We start from the raw sequence: 20,513 nt of genomic DNA, 5'->3' as shown, positions 1-20,513 counted from the left end.
CATCCTTTTGGGGAAAAAAAAATTGAGATAATTAAGTAAACATAAAAGGATATATATCTGCCATTGAAAATGTCCATCAATATGGGATTAAGTTATGATGTATCCATTCAATAGGATACTATTCAGCTATTAAAAATGGTGATGTGGGGACTTACCTGGTGGCGCGGTGGTTGGGAATCCGCCTGCCAATGCAGGGGACACGGGTTCGAGCCCTGGTACGGGAAGATCCCACATGCCGCAGAGCAACTAAGCCCATGCGCCACAGGTACTGAGCCTGCGCTCTAGAGCCCGTGAGCTACAACTACTGAGCCTACGTGCCGCAGCTACTGATGCCTGTGTGCCTAGAGCCTGTGCTCCACAACAAGAGAAGCACCGCCAATGAAAAGCCCACGCAACGCAACAAAGAGTAGATCCCACTTGCCGCAACTAGAGAAAGCCGGTGCGCAGCAACGAAGACCCAACACAGCCAAAATAAATTAATTAATTTTTAAAAATGGTGATGTATTGTAGATTCATATTTATTACAGTGGCAATAGGTCCTCGACATGCCCTTTTTCTTTCTGAACAATAAGTAATAGCATGCCTAATGGGACCTCATTTATATAAAATTGTACGTCTGTGTAAGTGTAGACAGATTTCTGGAAAATAAATACTCATTAAAACGGTTATCTCTTGAGTGGTGGCCTATTGGGATTTTTTTGTGTGTTTTTTTTTAAATACTGTTAGTTTTCTTTATACTAAGTATTTATCATTTTTATACATGAAGAAGGAAAGATTTTTTTCCCCTTTCCGAACAAATGCATATGTCTAGTTTATCCCTTCTGCTTGTTAAATGACTTTGTGGATAGCAAGAAATATAGCTTTTAAGCCAGTACCTGATCAATTTCTGCAAATACCTAAATCTAACAAGGTCTGTAGAACCTTTGTAATGTAATACCTAAGGGCCGTGGTTTGGGATGCTCTACTACTGCCATTGAAGTTACCCAGGAACTAGCTGAACTGGTGCAGATGGTTGGGGAGTTCTGAACTCCAGAGCCCAGGGCATTGACTGAAATTTTTAATGCCACACCCAGCTGTAGCTAACTTCTTTTAAGACTTGATTTTTAAAGAACAAAGTCAAGTTTAAACTTCTGCTTTTTTTTTTGTTTGTTTGCTTTTGCGGTACGCGGGCCTCTCACTGTTGTGGCCTCTCCCGTTGCGGAGCACAGGCTCCGGACGCGCAGGCTCAGCGGCCATGGCTCACGGGCCCAGCTGCTCCGCAGCATGTGGGATCTTCCCGGACCGGGGCACAAACCCGCGTCCCCTGCATCGGCAGGTGGACTCTCAACCACTGCTCCACCAGGGAAGCCCAACTTCTGTTGTTTTGATTTACTTTTTCTCAGCTTTGTTTAGGTATAATTGATAAATAAAATTGTAAGATATATAAAGCATACCTCATAAGGATTTAATATATGTAAGCACTGTGAAAAGATTTCTCCCATCTAGTTCATTAACACATCCATCACCGCACATATCTATCTTTTTTTGTTTGTGTGAGAGAACATTTAAGTTCTGCTCTCTTAGCAGATTTCCCTTACACAATATAGTGTTATCAACTGTAGTCACCATGTTATACATTTACATCTCAGACCTTATTTATTCATCTTATAGCTGAAACTTTATACCCTTTCATCAGCCTTTCCCTGTTTTTCCCATACCCCTGGCAATCACTTTTCCTACTCTCTGTTTCTATGAGTTTGATTTTTGAAAAAAGATTCTACATATAAGTGATACCATGCAGTATTAGTTTTTGTTGATTTACTTTGGGTTAACAAAAGAGTATCTGAATTTATTGCATGCACCTGCCCTTGCTGATAGAAACATTAGAAGTCATTCTCTTCATATATGTCAGGTATTATTTTAATCATTCAATTGGGGGTGGAAGTAAAATTCCTGCCCTTCAAAATCTCACTGTCTCCTAGAGCACTGGGACAGTCAAGAGACCATTTCAGTGAACCGTGCTATGGCAGCACACAGGAGGGCTTTTGACCCAGGTGTTGATGTGTTTCTTGGGGGTTTGAGTGGCTGTTCAAGTAAGATTTTCCAGAGGAAACATTTGTACTGAATTTTCAATTTCAGTTCAGACATCCAGACTGCAGTTTGAAAGATTAAACACGAATTAGCCAAACCCAGGAAAGGGATATGAGGATTATGTAGGCAGAGGCAAAAGCCTGTAGGCATGCAGGGTCTGGTACATGTTGGGAACTGCAAGTCGTTCAGCGTGATCGGGATTTGAGGCAGTGTAGGCAAGAAAGGAAGCCTGGAGAAGTCAGATCATGAAGGATCTTGTTAGCTGTCAAAGAGTTTCTTCCTCTGGACTTCCTTGTAAATACAGCCTTTGTTCATGTAGGTTGGGATTCTTTGAGTCATCTTTGACTCTTTGAGGCTCCCTCCCTTCCCTTAAACTCCCTCATAATTAGGCACCAAATCTTGTCAATTTTGAGAACTTGGATTGAAGTGGAATGATGACAAGCTAGATGTACACTCTGTGTTCTTTATGGCAGGCTGTAACTTAGTGTTTTTAATTTCTAGGGCTTAGTGCTGGCTCACAGACCCTTAAAAATGTCTAAATGAAGGGAGTTCAAAAGAGAAAATGTTTGGTATTTTTACATGTGACCATGTATAGCTTTTCTGTTCTCCATTTTGTTATAGAAAATCTAATGGTCTTGGGAGGCCTGGTTGAAAAGTCGGCACTTGGATAATTTAAAATCTTGAAAATGGAATCAGACCTGTTAGTAAGATCTATCTTATCAGTGCACTGGTGGGTGGCTGAAGCAATGTTATAGTCAGGGAAGAAAAGTGTCAGACAGCTTTTAACAATTTGATTTTAATGAATGTACACCAGTTTACATAGTGTGTGTGGCTTTTTTTTGTGTGTGCCCAAGAACAATCTTCTTGTGACTGTCCCAGTAGAGATTAATTTTTTAGTTAGAGGAAAAATAGTGAACATGTATATTTATTGCTTTTCACTTGTCACAGTTAATAATGTGGGTACATGCTTCCTTGAACTTATGGGTATGTACTGTAATTATTTTGTGTCTAACTATAAGAGGAAGACTGTATGCAGAGATGGTTAACATTTGAAACAATTAGGCGTTGTTGTAGTGAAATAGTTGTGCCATTTTGAAAGCAAATTATGTATCTGAGGAACATCTTGTGAAACAACTTTTATGATTATCAGCGACACAGCTGCTAAAAGTATTATCGTGGTGGAATTGAATCTTTTGTTATTTGGGTCACATAACCAGCAACTGAACTTTTATACTTGTAACTATATAAGACCCTTATTAAGAAATAAGTAGAAGAGAGGTGTCATAAAGTGTTTTCATATATGGCCTTAAGAAGAACAAGGTATTTGTTACCATATAAAGCTAGAGTGATAGTATTATAATATAATCCTACTCATGCATATATTTGATATTTTTAAACCCCTTAATTTTTTATTTTAATTTATTATTATTATTTTGGCTGTGCCGCACGGCATGTGGGATCTTAGTTCCCCAACCAGGGATTGAACCCATGCCCCCTGCAGTGGAAGCATGGAGTCTTAACCACTGGACCACCAGGGAAGTCCCTTAATTTTTTAATTTTTAAAGCATAAATTACCTAAGCCTATTGCCTTCTCCCTTCCAAAAAAAAAAAAAATGGAGATATGAGACTCTTTTTTATACATCACCTCTAACTTCCCATTACCTCTAGTTCTTTTTTGTTTGTTTTGTTTTTATTTTTGGCTTATATCTAAATACATATCCTGTAGCTTGAAATGGAAAATATATTTGCATATGTGGCTTTAAGTATAGCTCCTATAGGCTGGTTAGTATGGTTTCTTACAGTCTATTTATTATAACAAAAATTAAGATATGTGCCTTACAGAGCTAATTAAAATGGAATTTCACCTGTAACTTTATCTTAGCTGCCTTATATCCTTTTGAGTATAGGTGGTATAATGATAAATGAGTATTTTACATATTATACCTACTTAATCTTAAAACCAAGATGAACATTTTTTAAATGGATAGATATACATTTGTATTATTTTCTTTTTTTTTTTGTAGAGATGATTGTAGTTGTAAGAAATAATGTGGAGATCTTTTGTACACTTCGCCCTTTTTTCTCCACTGATAACATTTTGTAGAACTCTATAGTATTTTGACATTGTACAATCCACTGCTCTTATTCAGATTTCTTCAGTTGTACTTATTTCTGTGTGTGTGTGTTGAATTCTATACTGCTTAATCTCCTTTGTATGTTTGTATATTCACCACCACAGTCAAGATATTGAATAGTTCCCTATCACCAGGGTCCTGCATGTTGCCCTTTTATAACACCTACTTCTCTCCTGCCACTTCACCTTCCCCCCCCTATCTATTAGTGGACCCCTGGCAACCACTGATCTTTCTTCCATTTCTAAAAGTTCCTCATTTCAAAAATGTTGTACAAATGAAGTCATACAGCAGGTAACCATTTGAGATTGACTATTTTTACTCAGTATAATTCTCTGGAGATTCATCAAAGTTTGTGTGAATCAAGAGCTTATTCTTTTTATTACTCACTTTTTGTATTTAAGTTAGAGAACCTCTACTTAGTTTCTACTTTGTTTCCTTCCTAATCTATTTTTATCTCTCTCTCTCTTTTTTTTTTTTTTTTGCGTACGCGGGCCTCTCACTGTTGTGGCCTCTCCTGTTGCGGAGCACAGTCTCCGGACGCGCAGGCTCAGCGGCCATGGCTCACGGGCCCAGCCGCTCCGCGGCATGTGAGATCTTCCCGGACCGGGGCACGAACCCGTGTCCCCTGCATTGGCAGGCGGACTCTCAACCACTGCACCACCAGGGAAGCCCCTAATCTATTTTTAAAATAAATGTATTTGTCTTAATTCTAGGTGACAAAGCAAGACCGCCTTCCTCCAGCCCCTCTAGCATCATCCGCCGTACCTCTTCCCTGGATACACTTGCTGCGCCGTACCTTGCAGGGCACTGGCCTCGTGATGGTCATGGGCAAGCTGCTCCCTGCATGCGGGACAAGGCCACACAGGTAGGGTTATTACAGTTCTTATCTTGAAGTGTTTCACTCTGAAACCATTTTCATAATATTATTTGTTCTACTCTGTGCTCAAATTTGTCAAATATTAGTGTGTGTTAGCATTATCTGGGAAGCTTATCAAGAGTCCAGATCCCCAGGCTTGACCTTCACATATTCTCTAGTAGGTTTTGGTTGAGGCTTGGGAATGTGCATTTTAAACAGTACCCAAAGTAATTCCGATACATACAGATAATATATGCACATACTTTTCTCCCACTTACTTTTTTTTTTTTGCCTGTGGCTTAGTTCCCCAGCTGGGGATCAAACCTGGGCCCCGAGAGTGAAAGTGCAGAGTCCTAACCACTGGACTGGCAGGGAATTCCCCTCCCACTTACTCTTTATAGTCAGTTCAGAACATCACAAGATATTTAATATACGGAATTTGGACTTAAAAATCTGTTACAGTAAAGATTACTTTAGTTTCCATCCAACCTTATATTTTTGTGCTCAAAAATCTTCGTGTGTTGCAAGATGGGGATTATATGCTATTGCTGGTAGAGTCTGTAAATGTAAATATCCGACAAAGGGACTCTGGAAGCAAAGTTTTGTACTTTTAAATTTATAAAAAGTTTTAATTAAAAAAGTCTTAAGAGATCATTTGATGTACCTCCTAGTCTTACAGATGAGGAAACTGAAGTCCAAAATCATAGAGCCAGTTGATGATGCGTCTCAGTTAAATATTAAATATTTGTCTAGTCATTTATTCAATGTTTCTCATATTCATTAGATGGTGCTCCCATGAAGGCAGAAACTGTGTCTGGCTTGTTCATTTCTGTATTTTCATCCTCAGGACTTAGTACTGTACCTGATGGAATAGCACTCAAGGAATATTTGCAAAGGACTGAATGAGCAGAACAGTTAAAGTTTTATGGCTAGTGAAGAAAGAAAATCATTTAAAGAGTTAAAAGACTCTTTATACTGATTGTTGAAAATCAGCTAAGGTACATCTTGATTTAGCCTTCAAATTTACATCACTGATGGTTGCTTGATCTCAGCACTTTGTGAGAGAATATCCTTTTACAAGACCAAGTAAATAGCAGTGTTTTTTGGATTTACATACTGGTTTCTAGAATTCCAGATGTTCCTGGTGGACTTTGTTTTCTATTCTGATACTCTTGAAACTGAGCCCCATTGTTAGGGTAGATGCTTGGGATTCGAAATTACCTTGAGGGTTATACTCCAGTTGCAACTACGGAAATGAAAATGCAGAGTCTGTACTCATTAAAAGTAATGAATCTTTTCTGAAATTGTGACTTTTTAAACCGAAGAGTTCTGTAGAACTCTGCATTTATTCAAAATCTGTAACTTTGCTGAGATTAGGGCACGTTGTATAGAAAATGAATACAAATTCTTTTCCCACTTTGGTTATTACACAATATTGAGCAGCATTCCCTGTGCTATACAGTAGAATTTGAAAAAGACTAGATACATGTATATGTATAACTGAATCACTTTGTTGTACACAATATTGTTAATCAGCTACGCTCCAATATAAAATTAAAAACTAACACAACATTGTTAATTAGCTATGCTCCAATATAAAATTTTTTTAAAAAAGGAAATGAATACAGTCTCTACTTGCTTTCTGCTTAATCCACAGGTCGTGTTTAAATTAGTATGGGTGCATTTCCTTGAACATTTCTGCAACCCTCTTTCTTTGCTCTGTAGTTTCAGGTTCAGTGTGTTGAGATATTTTGTCTTACGGGTAAGAATATACATTCTTATAAGCCGTTGGGAGCCCCTTGATCTGTAGAAGCAGTTCAGTAAGTCTTTTGAGTTACTGTGACCCAGCTGTGGCTGTGACCACAGCTGTGGACAAGTTGCTGTGACCTAGCTCTGGCTACCACTTGACTGGTGTTCCTGTTTTTTCTTTTGTTTGGAACGCTTTCCCACCATTTGCCTGGACAGCTTACACTCTGATGCTTATAGCAGCCTCCCCCGATCCTATAGAACCTTGCCTACCTACTTTCCCTGTCCTTCCAGGTCTGGATTAGGTGCCTTTCTTAGGGAACCTCAGTCATCACATATTATAATTGGCTATTTATTCCTTCTGTCCTAGAAAAAACTCTTTCAGAATAAAAACTCTCTAACTTCAGTACCTAGTCTAGTGCCTGATACATTAGAAGATGCATAATAGCTTTCCAGTATACAATGTAAAATTGAACAAAATTGAAACATGCTTAATTAAAACTCAATTTTACTTTTTATTAATACCTGAGTGTCTTATAATAAAGGCACAGCTTCTTAGTTGAACAAAGAAAGCAATTATCTTTTGAAGTAGCAGTTTAAGTAAAATTAATGATTTTGCCGAGTATTTTTTCCTGCCTGAACATCTTATCACTGAAATTAACAAAGCTGTCTTTTGCTCTTTATGCTTATTTTTACCTTACCAACTAATATTCTTGTCCTCATCTTTAATTTGTTCTTAAATCTATAGGAGACTTTTATATTCCTTTGCTTTTCCTTGAATTTTTATACTTAAAATTAATATCTTTAGTAATTTCTCTAATTTTTTAAAATTTTTATTTGGGGAAAAAGTCCCAAGTTTATAGAAGAGTCCCAAGAGTAGTAGATTGAACACCCTATACTCCTCACCTATGTTTACCAATAAACATTTTTGCATATTTTGTTTTCTTTGTGTATATATAATTGTTATTATTACTGTTGTTATTATTTGCTAATTGTTAATAATTTACAGAAATTCTGACTCTTCTCAAATACTTCAGGATGTATATGAACAAAGACTTAAAAACTATTACCAAAGTAATTATCAAATTCAGGAGATTTAACATTGATACAATGCTACTATTTAATATGTGAGACATAGACACATTTTTTTTCAGTTTCCCCAATGATGTTATCTGTAGCAGTTTCTCCCGTAAGCTAGGACCCAGTGAAGGAGCACAGGTGGCATTTAGATATCATGTTTCTTTAGAATCCTTTAATCTGGAACAGTTTCTCAGCTTTTCTTTGTCTTTCATGACATTGATATTTTTAAGAATGCAAGCTAGTATTTTTGTTGAATCTTCTTAGCCTGTGTTTATCTGTTTTTTAAACTGTTAGATTCAGTAATAACATTTTTGGCAGGAGTATTATATGTGTTGTGTGTTCCTCTCTGTGCATGTGCATCAAGAGGTGCCCGATGTCAGTAATGTTAAGTCTGACCCACCAGATTATCTTTGTAACTGTATGTACATAGTCTGTGGGGAAATATTTGAGACTGTAAATATCCTGTTCCCCAACAAGCTTTCATGCATTGGTTTTGGCATTCGTTGATGATTCTTGCTTGAATCAACAATTACTGTAGTAGTTCCAAATGATGATTTTCTAACTCTATTGTCATACTTCCTGCATTTATTTGTTGGTCTAATACTTTTTTCTTTAACCATTTTTATTTTTTTAATTAATTTTTATTGGAGTATAGTTGATTTTTAATGTTGTGTTTCTGCTGTACAGCAATGTGACTCAGTTATACATATACATATATCCACTCTTTTTTAGATTCTCTTCCCATATAGGTCATTACAGAGTACTGAGTAGAGTTCCCTGTGCTATATAGTAGGTTCTTATTAGTTATGTTTTGTATATAGTAGTGTGCATATGTCAATCCCAATCTCCCAATTTTTCCCTCCCCCCCATGCCCCTTGGTAACCATAAGTTTGTTTTCTATATTGGTGACTCTGTTTTGTAAGTAGGTTCGTTTGCACCATTTTTTTAGATTCCACACATAAGCGATATCATATGATATTTGTCTTTCTCTGTCTGACTTACTTTGCTCAGTATGACAATCTCTAGGTCCATCTGTGTCAGTGCACATGGCATTATTTCATTCTTTTTTTATGGCTGAGTAATATTCCATTGCATATATGTATCACGTCTTCTTTGTCCATTCCTCCATTGATGGACATTTAGGTTGCTTCCATATCCTGGCTATTGTAAATAGTGCTTGTATGCTGCAATGAACACTGGGGTACATGTATCTTTTTGAACTATGGTTTTCTCCAGATATATGCCCAGGATTGGTTTTGCTGGATCATATGGTAGCTCTATTTTTAGTTTTTTAAGGAACCTCCATTATGTTCTCCATAGTGGCTGTACCAATTTACATTCCCACCAGCAATGTAGGAGGGTTCCCTTTTCTCCACACCCTCTCCAGCATTTAGTGTTTGGAGATTTCTTGGTGATGGCCATTCTGACTGGTGTGAAGTGATACCTTATTATAGTTTTGGTTTGCATTTCTCTGACAATTAGTGACATTGAGCATCTTTTCATGTGCCTCTTGGCCATCTGTATATCTTCTTTGGAGAAATGTCTATTTAGGTCTTCTGCCCATTTTTAGATGGGGTTTCCTTTTTTTTTTTCGGATATTGAGCTGCTGTTTGTATGTTTTGGAGATTAATCCCTTGTCAGTCACTTCATTTGCAAATATTTTCTCCCATTCTGTGCGTTGTCTTTTTGTTTTGTTTATGGTTTCCTTTGCTGTGCAAAAGCTTTGAAGTTTCATTAGGTCCCGTTTTTGTTTTTATTTTCACATTAGGAGGTGGATCAAAAAAGATCTTGCTGCAATTTATGTCAGAGAGTGTTCTGCCTTTGTTTTCCTCTAAGAGTTTTATAGTATCTGGTCTTACATCTATGAATTTGATAAAGTTGCAGGATACAAAATTAATACACAGAAATCTCTTGCATTCCTATATACTAACAATGAAAGATCAGAAAGAGAAATTAAGGAAACAATCCCACTTACCATCACATCAAAAAGAATAAAATACCTAGGAATAAACCTACCTAAGGAGGCAAAAGACCTGTACTCAGAAAACTATAAGATACTGATGAAAGAAATCAAAGATGACACAAGCAGGTTGAGAGACGTACCATGTTCTTGGATTGGAAGAATCAATATTGTCAAAATGACTGTACTACCCAAAGTAATCTACAGATTTAATGCATTCCGTATCAAATTACCAATAGCATTTTTTTCACAGAATTAGAACAAAAAATTTTGCAATTTGTATAGAAGCACAAAAGATGCCAAATAGCCAAAGCAATATTGAGAAAGAAAAATGGAGCTGGAAGAATCAGGCTCCCTGACTGCAGACTATATTACAAAGCTATAGTCATCAAGACAGTATGATACTGGCACAAAAACAGAAATATAGATCAATGGAACAGGATAGAAAGTCCAGAGATAAACCCACGCAGCTATGGTCAACTAATCTATGACAAAGGAGGCAAGAATATACAATGGAGGGAAGACAGTCTCTTCAATAAGTGGTGCTGGGAAAACTGGACAGCTACATGTAAAATAATGAAATTGTAATGTTCTCTAACTCCATACACAAAAATAAACTCAAAATGGATTAAAGGTCTAATACTTTTTGATAGAATTATTTCTGTATGGAATTGTCCTAAGTGGATTTTATAAAACGTCAGTTGATATGACTTAAGATTCTGGGGTTTTTCCCCCGTTTTAACTTTTTACTAATTAAATGTTCAACATACCAAAAAATTGGAAGGGTATGACAGCTGTCATTAGATTCAACAGTTTTAAACATAGCCATATTTGATTTACCAATCTTTGTATTTTTATGTGTGTGTTTCTCTGCTTTCTGAAAGTGTGTTGCAGATGTCATGACACTTTATCCCTAAATCTTTCAGCATATATCTTCTAAGAATAAGGGTATTTCCTATATAATCACAGTAGCATTAGCTTACCTAGGAAAATTAATAATTACATAATATCATGTAACACCCAAATCCAGTTCATGTTAAAGTTTACCCAAGATCCCTTCCTTCCTTCCTTCCTTCCTTCCTTTCACCAGGATCCAATCTGAGATTCATGCATTGTACTTGCTTTCTCTTAGTTCCTTTTAATTAATTAATTAATTAATTAATTATATTTATTTTTAGCTGCATTGGGTCTTCATTGCTGTGCACGGGCTTTCTCTAGTTGCAGTGAGTGGGGGCTACTCTTTGTTGTGGTGAGCGGGCTTCTCATTGTGGTGGCTTCTCTTGTTGTGGAGCACGGGCTCTAGGCATGTGGGCTTCAGTAGTTGTGGCACGCGGGCTCAGTAGTTGTGGCTCACAGGCTCTAGAGTGCAGGCTCAGTAGTGTGGAGCACGGGCTTAGTTGCTCCGCAGCATGAGGGATCTTCCCAGACCAGGGCTGGAACCCATGTCCCCTGCATTGGCAGGCAGATTCTTAACCACCGTGCAACCAGGAAGCCCACTTCCTTTTAATTTAGCACAGTTCATCTCATACTTTCTTTTGGTCTTAAAAACATTGTTATTTTATGTTATTTTATGAATTATACTACATATTTGTAAAGGAGATACTTTATTCTTTTTGAATTAGCAAGTAACTGTAGAATACTTTTTTGCATTACGTGAATATCCTGTTCCCTAGTACCTTTCACTTAATGGTTTTAGTGTCCATTGATGATCCTTGCCTAAATCACTTATTTCCCTGGAGGTTGCCCCCCAGAAAGGTGATTTTTTTTTTCCTTAAACACAAGATAGCATATTGTATACATTCTTCTGCAACTTTGTTTTCACTTAAGGACACCATTCTATCCATATAGAAAAATTTCCCCTTAAAAGTTTTTTTCCATCTTATATATAAAGAGGTATTATTTTGAATAGGCTTTACATTCATTCATAAAAGTACAAAATTTGAGAGGTATCTTCTTCCCATGAAGCAGCCACTGATAACAGATTCTTTTGTTACCATGTGTATTCTTCCAGATGTACTTTACACGTGTGTATATTCTTTCTAGCACTCCTATATATAAAGGTAGTTGCTATACATACTGTACCGAGCCTTGAGTTTTTCTTTCTTTTTTTTTAATAGTATTTAAAAATTTTATTTATTTACATTTACACGTATTTTTGGCTGTGTTGGGTCTTCGTTGCTGTGCGCAGGCGTTCTCTAGTTGCGGCTAGCAGGGGCTACTCTTGGTTGGGGTGCACAGTCTTCTCATTGCGGTGGCGTCTCCTGTTGCAGAGCACGGGCTCTAGGTGTGTGGACTTCAGTAGTTGTGGCACGCGGACTCAGTAGTTGTGGCTCGTGGTCTCTAGAGCACAGGCTCAGTAGTTGTGGCACAGGGGCTTAGTTGCTCCGCAGCATGTGGGATCTTTCCAGACCAGGGCTCAAACCTGTGTCCCCTGCATTGGCAGGCGGATTCTTAACCACTGTGCCACCAGGGAAGTCCGAGCCTTTAGTTTTTCATTTAACAGTATCTCATGGAGATTATTTTGTATTAGTACAGTGTAGATTTCCTTATCCATTTTTATAGCTGTGTATTATTCTGTTGTAAAGATAAGCGATAATTTATTTGGCCAATCCTCTATTTACATTTTTCTAATCTTGTATAAAAACAGTGCTATAGGGAATAATATGTGTCATTTTGTACATAAAGGTGTAAATTTGTACATCTGCAGTATAAATTACCAAAATATGGGTGGTTGTGTCAAACAGTATGTGCATTTGTAACTTTGACAGCAGTTACGAAATCACCTTCCATAAAGGCTGTACTAATTTTACATTCCACCAACAATGGAGGAGGGTGTATGTGATCAAATTGCCCAGTCTCAGTGAAGTTTTAACTTGCATTTCTCTTATTATGGGGTGAGGTTGAGCATATTTTCATATGCCAAGAATAATATTTTTTTTTCTGATACAGTGTTTTTAAGTGCTGGATTTTGTGTAACCACTAAGAATTTAACATTTTTGAGGCTGTACTCTGCAGATATTTAAAGCAAGAAAAGACGAAATTTAGAGGTTAAGATTAGAAACTCTGGAGTCTTAGGTTTATATCTTTGGCTTTGCCACTTCCCAGCTGTGAGACCTTAGGCAACTTATCTAACCTCTCATTGTCACAACTTCCTTATCTGCAGAACTTGTAGAACTTTTTGTATGTGTTAAATCAGATAATACAGTGAAGACCTTTCACTGTACTTTCATAAAGCACAGTGCCTAGCACATAGTAAGATCACAGGAATGTTAGCTCTTATTAGTATGCATTTGTTCAAAAAATGCTATGCTTATAATTATATAATAATAACTAATTTTTTGGGCTTCCCTGGTGGCGCAGTGGTTGAGAGTCTGCCTGCCGATGCAGGGGACACGGGTTTGTGCCCCGGTCCGGGAAGATCCCACATGCCGCGGAGCGGCTGGGCCCGTGAGCCATGGCCGCTGAGCCTGCGCGTCCGGAGCCTGTGCGCCACAACGGGAGAGGCCACAGCAGTGAGAGGCCTGCGTACGGCAAAAAATAAAAATAAAAATAAAATAAAATAAAATAAAAAAATAAAAAAAAATAATAATAATTTTTATTAGAGAATTGAAAGAAATAGGCTAAAATATTGCAATTAAGTAACTGATACTAAAAATTATGGGTAATTTGTGTTATTTAAAATATTTTCTAATACCTAATTTTTCTGTAATAGGAATGTATTTTGTAATAGAAAAATATGGTATACCTTTTTTTTTAGAAAGGGAAAATGTTCTCAGGTTTATTGAGATATAACTGATATATAGCACTATATAAGTTTAAGGTATGCAGCATAATGACTTGACATACATATATTGCAAAATGATCACCACAATAAGCTTAGTTAACATCCATCACCTCATAGAGTTACCAAAAAACTTTTTTTTTTCTTGTGATGAGAACTTTTAGGATCTACTCTCTTAGCTACTTTCAGATGTACGATACAGCAAGTGTTAACTATAGCCATTGGGCTGTACATTACATCCCCAGTACTTATTTATCTTTCAGTGGAAGTTTGTACCTTTTGACCACCTTCATCCTATTCCCCCTCTGCTGACCCCCAGCTCTGGTAACCACAAATCTGATTTCTTTTTCTATGAGTTTGTTTGTTTGTTTGTTTTTTTAGATTCCACATGTGAGATCATATGGTATTTGTCTTTCTCTGTCTGACTTCATTTAGCACAATACCCTCAAGGTCCGTCTGTGTTGTCGCAAATGTCGCATTCATTATTGTTAAATGATTAATTATTTTATTAAAACCTCTTCCTTCTTTTTCCCATTATAGACAGAGAGTGCATGGGCTGAAGAGTACTCTGAAAAGAAGAAAGGGTCCCACAAGCGTTCAGCGTCGTGGGGCAGCACAGATCAACTTAAGGAGGTCAGAGAAATGGTTCCAAGGAAGTGGGTGTGGAAATTTGATCCCTTCGTTGACTAGTTCCTTGAAGTTGTGAGCAGCAAAGATTTGTCAGTTTCCATTGTTTTTTAATTTTTTTTTTTTTTGGTTTTTTGTTGGTGGTTTTGTTTACTTGAGAAATAACAGAAAAACAGTTATTATGTTGAATAAAGATTTGAATGGGGAAATGTATGCATAAGTTGCTTGATTATATGTTTTTCTTTATTTTTAATGAGAGTCCATAGCTGTTAATATAAATGTCAAATGTATAAGATTGCAGTGATACAACAAATTCACACTTACTATTTCTATATACAGTGGTAGTATTTCTGAATTTCAGTAACCCAGTGTAACCAAGTTGATTATGGCCCTGTGCTATGATTAACATTTTTTGTGCCTATAATTAGGACATTTGCATTTTATACATAATGTAGCAATAAAACAGAAAAATTCAGTCAAAGAATAATATAGGATATTGATAGAAATTGTATTTGTTATTTACAGATTGTATCTGAATGCATTTCATGGCTTGAGTTGATTTTTTTTAACAGAGCTGATGTTTATTATGTTTATTCATAATTTGATTATGCTCAGTGGACAGCACATCTCCAGGAACCTCCCAGAGCCTGGGGAGCTTGAGTTGGTTTTTAAATAATACTGTTTACTTTTTGGAGCTGTTGAAGGTTAGGTGTTTGTTAAAGAAATCTAATTATAAATAAAATGTGACTCGTAAGTAAAATGAGAGAATACTTATCCTTATTTTTGAATTCTTTGTGAAAGCTATAATGTATAATATAATTTATTCTAAATGCTAAAAATTTCATTTGTTTAGTACTTGGGAAGCTTAAAGGCTCAGAATAGTGTTGGAACATAATTTTTTCTTTGAAAGAAAGATATACATTTATGCATATACAAATGTGTGTGTGTATATCTATATGTGTATATAGATATATATATATAAATTTTTTACAATAAATCAGATTTTTGTGGGATGGTTTAAAAACTCAAGAGATTTATTAAGGCTGAATTTTACTGGTTCTTATTAAGCATGGGTATGTTTTATGTAATGTGGAAAACACTCTGACATACTTGTTATTTTTCCCTTTTTCAGATTGCAAAATTACGCCAGCAGTTGCAGAGAAGTAAACACAGCAGTCGGCATCATCGAGATAAAGAAAGACAGTCTCCATTCCATGGCAACCATGCAGCTATTAACCAGTGTCAGGTAGGAGCACAGATACCATAAAATCCAGACAAGGGATTTGTTGTTTTCCTGGTGATATGTTATTTCATAGGTAACTGTTCAGGATAAAAATGTCTAAAACTATATTTGAAACAGTGATTAAATACTGAATCACAGCCTTCATTTAAAAAAAAACCAGAATATTAAGTTGACAAAATGCTATTTTCCTTTAGTGATCTGTGATATGACTTCTAATAATTATAGCTAGTTACGTATTTTAGTTTACTATATTTTCGTCTTTATCAGTTTAGTATATTGGAGGCAGAATAATAGACATAATCATTGGCTGTGGAACCAGACCCTGGATAAGTAACCTGTTCTAAGTCTCAGTTTCCTCATGTGAAGAGAGAGGATAATAATGATACCTGGAGCATAAAGTCTTTTAGTAGGGAAAATCTTTAACTGCTTTGATTCTTTAATTGAACTCTATGAACTGCTCCTGATGGCTCACTCACAGAGCATTTCTCTTAAACTGAATTGAAATTAGATGAGGTCCCTTAGCAAGGAGAGAGCAAGAAATAGTTTGCCAGCTCCACTTACAGGTTGATAGCTTCTGATGATTGTCAAGTGTATGTGGATTGTTTTCAAGAGAAGGTATGGGTAGAGGTACATATTTTTTTCAAATTAATTGTGTCTTAAAATATTGATGCATGGGTCAATTTTTTTTTTTTTTTCGGTACACAGGCCTCTCACTGTTGTGGCCTCTCCCGTTGCGGAGCACAGGCTCCGGACGCACAGGCTCAGCGGCCATGGCTCACGGGCCCAGCCGCTCCGCGGCATGTGGGATCTTCCCAGACTGGGGCATGAACCTGTGTCCCCTGCATCAGCAGGCGGACTGTCAACCACTGTGCCACCAGGGAAGCCCCATGGGTCAAATTTGATTCCACAAATTTATAGTTTGATTGTAGTTTCCAATAGCTTTTTTCCATATATAAGGCATTTTTAGTTATAACATACGAATATACATTAATGCATTTAAAAACCTAAACAAACTGCATTTATATTTGGAGAAATAGAAAATGCAAAATTGACAAAACAAGAAATGAAAAGTTTGAATAGATTAATAATTGTCAAAATTGGAATACTAATTATTCCGCTCACTCTCAAAGGCTACAGACCCACATGGTTTTACAGGTGAATTTGCCAACCTTCCACTTTCTCTTTAATTCATCCATAAATAATTTAGATGTGTTTCTAAGAGATAAGTCCAATTCTTATTTCCAATCCATATTTTTACTCCAAGTAGAATAGAGGTTAAGATTGAGTTTTATTGAATTAAGTGATGGGTTTTAGCAGTTTATAACTTTCTGAAGTGATTTTTTTTAAAGTTGCATTAAAATTAGCAATTAAAGCAATAAAATTATCCAAAATTTTCTTCATTTTTTCCCTTGCAAGTTGAATTTGCTTCATAAAGATTATTGAAGTTTGCATGAACTTCATTTTTGTCTAATTCTAAAATGTCTCTGTGGAGAAGGTGAGGACTAGAAAATATAGTAACTTGAAAAATAAATTCATGTAGCTTGACTTTTGTACACTTGACACAACAAACATTTTGACTACTTGACTTGCTTTAGTGTTAATAGCCAATCAGAGATCAGGCACGTGTGCATCATGATAGCTATGGTAGTAGTATTCATATTTAATTGAAACTTTGAGACTGTGAACATGAAAATATCATTCAGTAAGTCATGGGTGTGGCTTTGTTTAGTGGGTTCTGTCTCTCGTGGAGAAAGTACCAATTTGAGATACGTATGCTTTGAGGCTATTCCTCCATCCACGTAACATTTATTAAGTGTTGCCATATAACTCGTACTGTCGTACTCATAAGGGGATGCAGTGATAAATGAAATATTGGGGCTTTCTCCCCACCAAATCTCAAATAGATGTAAGTAAACAGTTAATTTTTACACAGTGTATTGAGTGTGTTGATCAGGGAGTGTTCAGAGTGCTATAGAAGGGATATATCCTTGGACTGGCCATGAGCCATCTAGAAAGACTTCTAGAGAAAATGGTGTCTAAGTGGTCCCTGAAGGATAAGTAGAATTTAGCCAATTTTCTGGACGTATAAGAAATCATGGCTTCAGGTAGGGGTGGTAGTAAGAGATTAGGCTAGAGAGGTAAATAGTAGCCAGATCTGAAAGTCTTCATGTCTCAGTTGTTAAGAAATTTGGACTTTGTCCTTGAGGCACCAGAGAACTATTTTCTACAATTCAGAGGGTTGATAGGTGATCAGATACACATTTTGTCATGACCATTATGGGTTCAGAGTAGAGAATGAATTTGCAAGAGGACAAGATTAGAGGCAGGAGACCATTTGAGAATAGATTTATAATCCACGTAAGAAATGATGGTGAACTAAAGTAAGGGAGAAATTGTGGAGCTGGAGAGAGTGGACAAACCTGAGTGATATTTAGAAACTAATAATTAATAATTGAAGTCTATTAAGTGCTTACAATATGGGAAGCAGTCTACTCTACTTTTGTGTATATTATTAGCATTTAATCCTCATCTTTGAGGTGGAGATTGTTATTATCCCCAATTTACAGGCAAGGAATTAAGCCCCAGAGAGATCAAGTATCTTGTTCAAGGTCATATGAGACAGAACTGGGATTCTAATCTAGGCATTTTGACTTCAGAGTCTGAGTTTTTAAACTTTGTTAGCTGATGGTTGATGAGATGGGAATGATGGAGACATAGGAGTAAAAGATAAGGCCAATTCTAGCCTTTAAAACATGATTTAAAAAATATATCTACCTTCCTCACATCATGTACAAAAGTAACTCAAAATGGTCAAAGGCCTAAATATAAGAGCTAAAACTAAAAGCTCTTAGATGAAAACATAGGCATAAATGTGACATAGGATTAGGCAATGGTTTGTTAGATATGACACCAAAAGCACGAGCAATAATAGAAAAAGTACATAAATTGCACTTTATCAAAATTGAAAACTTTTGTGTTTCAAAGGACACCATCAAAAAAGTGAAAAGACATTCCACAAAATAGGCAAAAATATATATAAATCATATATCTGATAAAGCACTTGTATCTAAAATATATAAAGAACTCTTGCAACTCAATAATGAAAAGACAAACAACCCAATTTGAAAATGGGCAAAGGATCTAAACAGAGAGTTCTCCAAGGAAGATATACAGATAGCCAGTAAGTATGTGAAAAAGATACTTAGCATTATTTGTCAATAAGGAAATGCATACACATTCCAGTGAGATACTATTTCATACCCACTAGGATAGCTAAAACTAAAAAGACAGATAACAAGTGTTAGTAAGGATTTGGAGAAATTGGAACCCTTATTGCTGATAGGAATGTAAAACGGTGCAGCCATTTTGGAAAACATCCTGGCAGTTCCTCAAAAGGCTAAATAAACATAGAGTTCCTTTATAGCCCAGCACTTGCTCTCCAAGGTATGTACCCAAGAGAATTGAAAACATACGTTTACATAAAAACTTGGACACAAATGTTCATAGCAGTGTGGCTCACAGTAGCCAAAATTTGGAAACAACCCAAATGTCCATCAACCAATGAATGGATAAATAAAATGCAGTAGGGCTTCCCTGGTGGCGCAGTGGTTGAGAGTCCGCCTGCCGTTGCAGGGGACACGGGTTCGTGCCCCAGTCCGGGAAGATCCCACATGCGGCGGAGCGGCTGGGCCCGTAAGCCATGGCCGCTGAGCCTGCGCGTCTGGAGCCTGTGCTCCGCAACGGGAGAGGCCACAACAGTGAGAGGCCCGCGTGCCGCAAAAAAAAATAAATAAAAAAATAAAATAAAATGCAGTATATCCATACAATGGAATATTATTCAGTCATAAAAAGAAATGGAGTACTGGTACATGCTACCATATGGGTGAACTTTGAAAGCATTATGCTAAGTGAAAGAAGCCAGGCACAAAAGAACACATATTATATGATTTCACTTACATGAAATGTCCAGAATAAGCAAACCCATAGAGACAGGTTGTAGATTGGTGGTTGCCTAGAGCTGGGAAAGTTGGGGGGAAATAGAGAGTGACTGGTAATGGGTGAGGGACTTATTTTTGGTGTGATTCTAAGATCAATTGTGGTAATGGTTGTACAACTCTGTTCAATAACCATTCAGAAGCAAAAGTTGTACACTTTAAACGAGTAAGTTGTATGGTATTGTGAATTATTTTTCAATAAGCTGCTGCAAAAAAAATCTACCAACCAACATAAAAAATAAGTAGATAAAGTACAAATATAATTGTCTGGAAATAATAGATTAGATGCTAACACAGAACCCAAAAGTAACCTGGGAGATCATGTAGCTAGAGGATGAGCACAGGTGCCCTGAGATCAGACTGTTTAGTTTAAATCTGGGTCCTGCTTCTTGTTGGCTGTATGAAGTTCCTCGGGTTCTCTCTGCGTTATAGTATTACTTGTTATTGTGTTATACTGAGGTTTAAATGCGATAGAATGTTATAAAACAGTTAATACAATTCTTGACCCATAATAACTGCTCAGTAGATCTTAGGTCGCTTCCAGTTGGATTTTTCACTAGGCTTCTCTGCCAATTTCATATTGGAAGTTATTTTCTAAAGCTTTTATTATCATAAAAATATTTACATGCTTATTACAAAAATTTTAGAAACTAAAAAAGTCAAATAAAAAGATTGTCTCAATCAAGGTGTTATTTTTTTTAAATCAAATAGGAAAAATGTCATCCAGAGTCTCACTCTTTAAAGACAGCTATTCCTTACATTTTTTCTTTTTCCTTTCTCATTCCTTGTTGAGATCCTACCATATGTTAGACTTTATATATTTAAAAAATTTTACTTAATGTGGAAAAATGTTTGTTATTACAGATGCTTCAGGAACATTTTTAATGTTTCAGATTCTGTAGAGCATTTCCCTAATTTTGGCTATTTAGTTGGGTCCAGTTCCTGTGTGCTTAAAACTTTTTATATATTTATACTTTCCTAGGGGTACATTTTCCATTATTTGGTTAAGAAGTTTGAATA

General features: G+C 36.5%; 1 protein-coding gene across 2 annotated transcripts in view; it reads left to right on the top strand.

Moving 5' to 3' along the window:
* Window positions 1–20,513, top strand: part of FAM117B (family with sequence similarity 117 member B) — a 93,491-nt gene that overhangs the window by 45,116 nt on the left and 27,862 nt on the right. For both annotated transcript variants that reach the window (XM_019939097.2, XM_019939096.3), the window contains exons 2-4: window positions 4,919–5,070; window positions 14,169–14,261; window positions 15,388–15,501. In XM_019939097.2, coding sequence (XP_019794656.1) covers window positions 4,919–5,070; window positions 14,169–14,261; window positions 15,388–15,501 — 359 coding nt within the window. The remainder of the gene's footprint in view (window positions 1–4,918; window positions 5,071–14,168; window positions 14,262–15,387; window positions 15,502–20,513) is intronic.

Source organism: Tursiops truncatus, chromosome 7, assembly GCF_011762595.2.
Source record: "Tursiops truncatus isolate mTurTru1 chromosome 7, mTurTru1.mat.Y, whole genome shotgun sequence".
Taxonomy (NCBI): domain Eukaryota; kingdom Metazoa; phylum Chordata; class Mammalia; order Artiodactyla; family Delphinidae; genus Tursiops; species Tursiops truncatus.
Note: the sequence above shows the minus strand (reverse complement) of the source record. Positions and strands in the feature narration are given on the sequence as shown.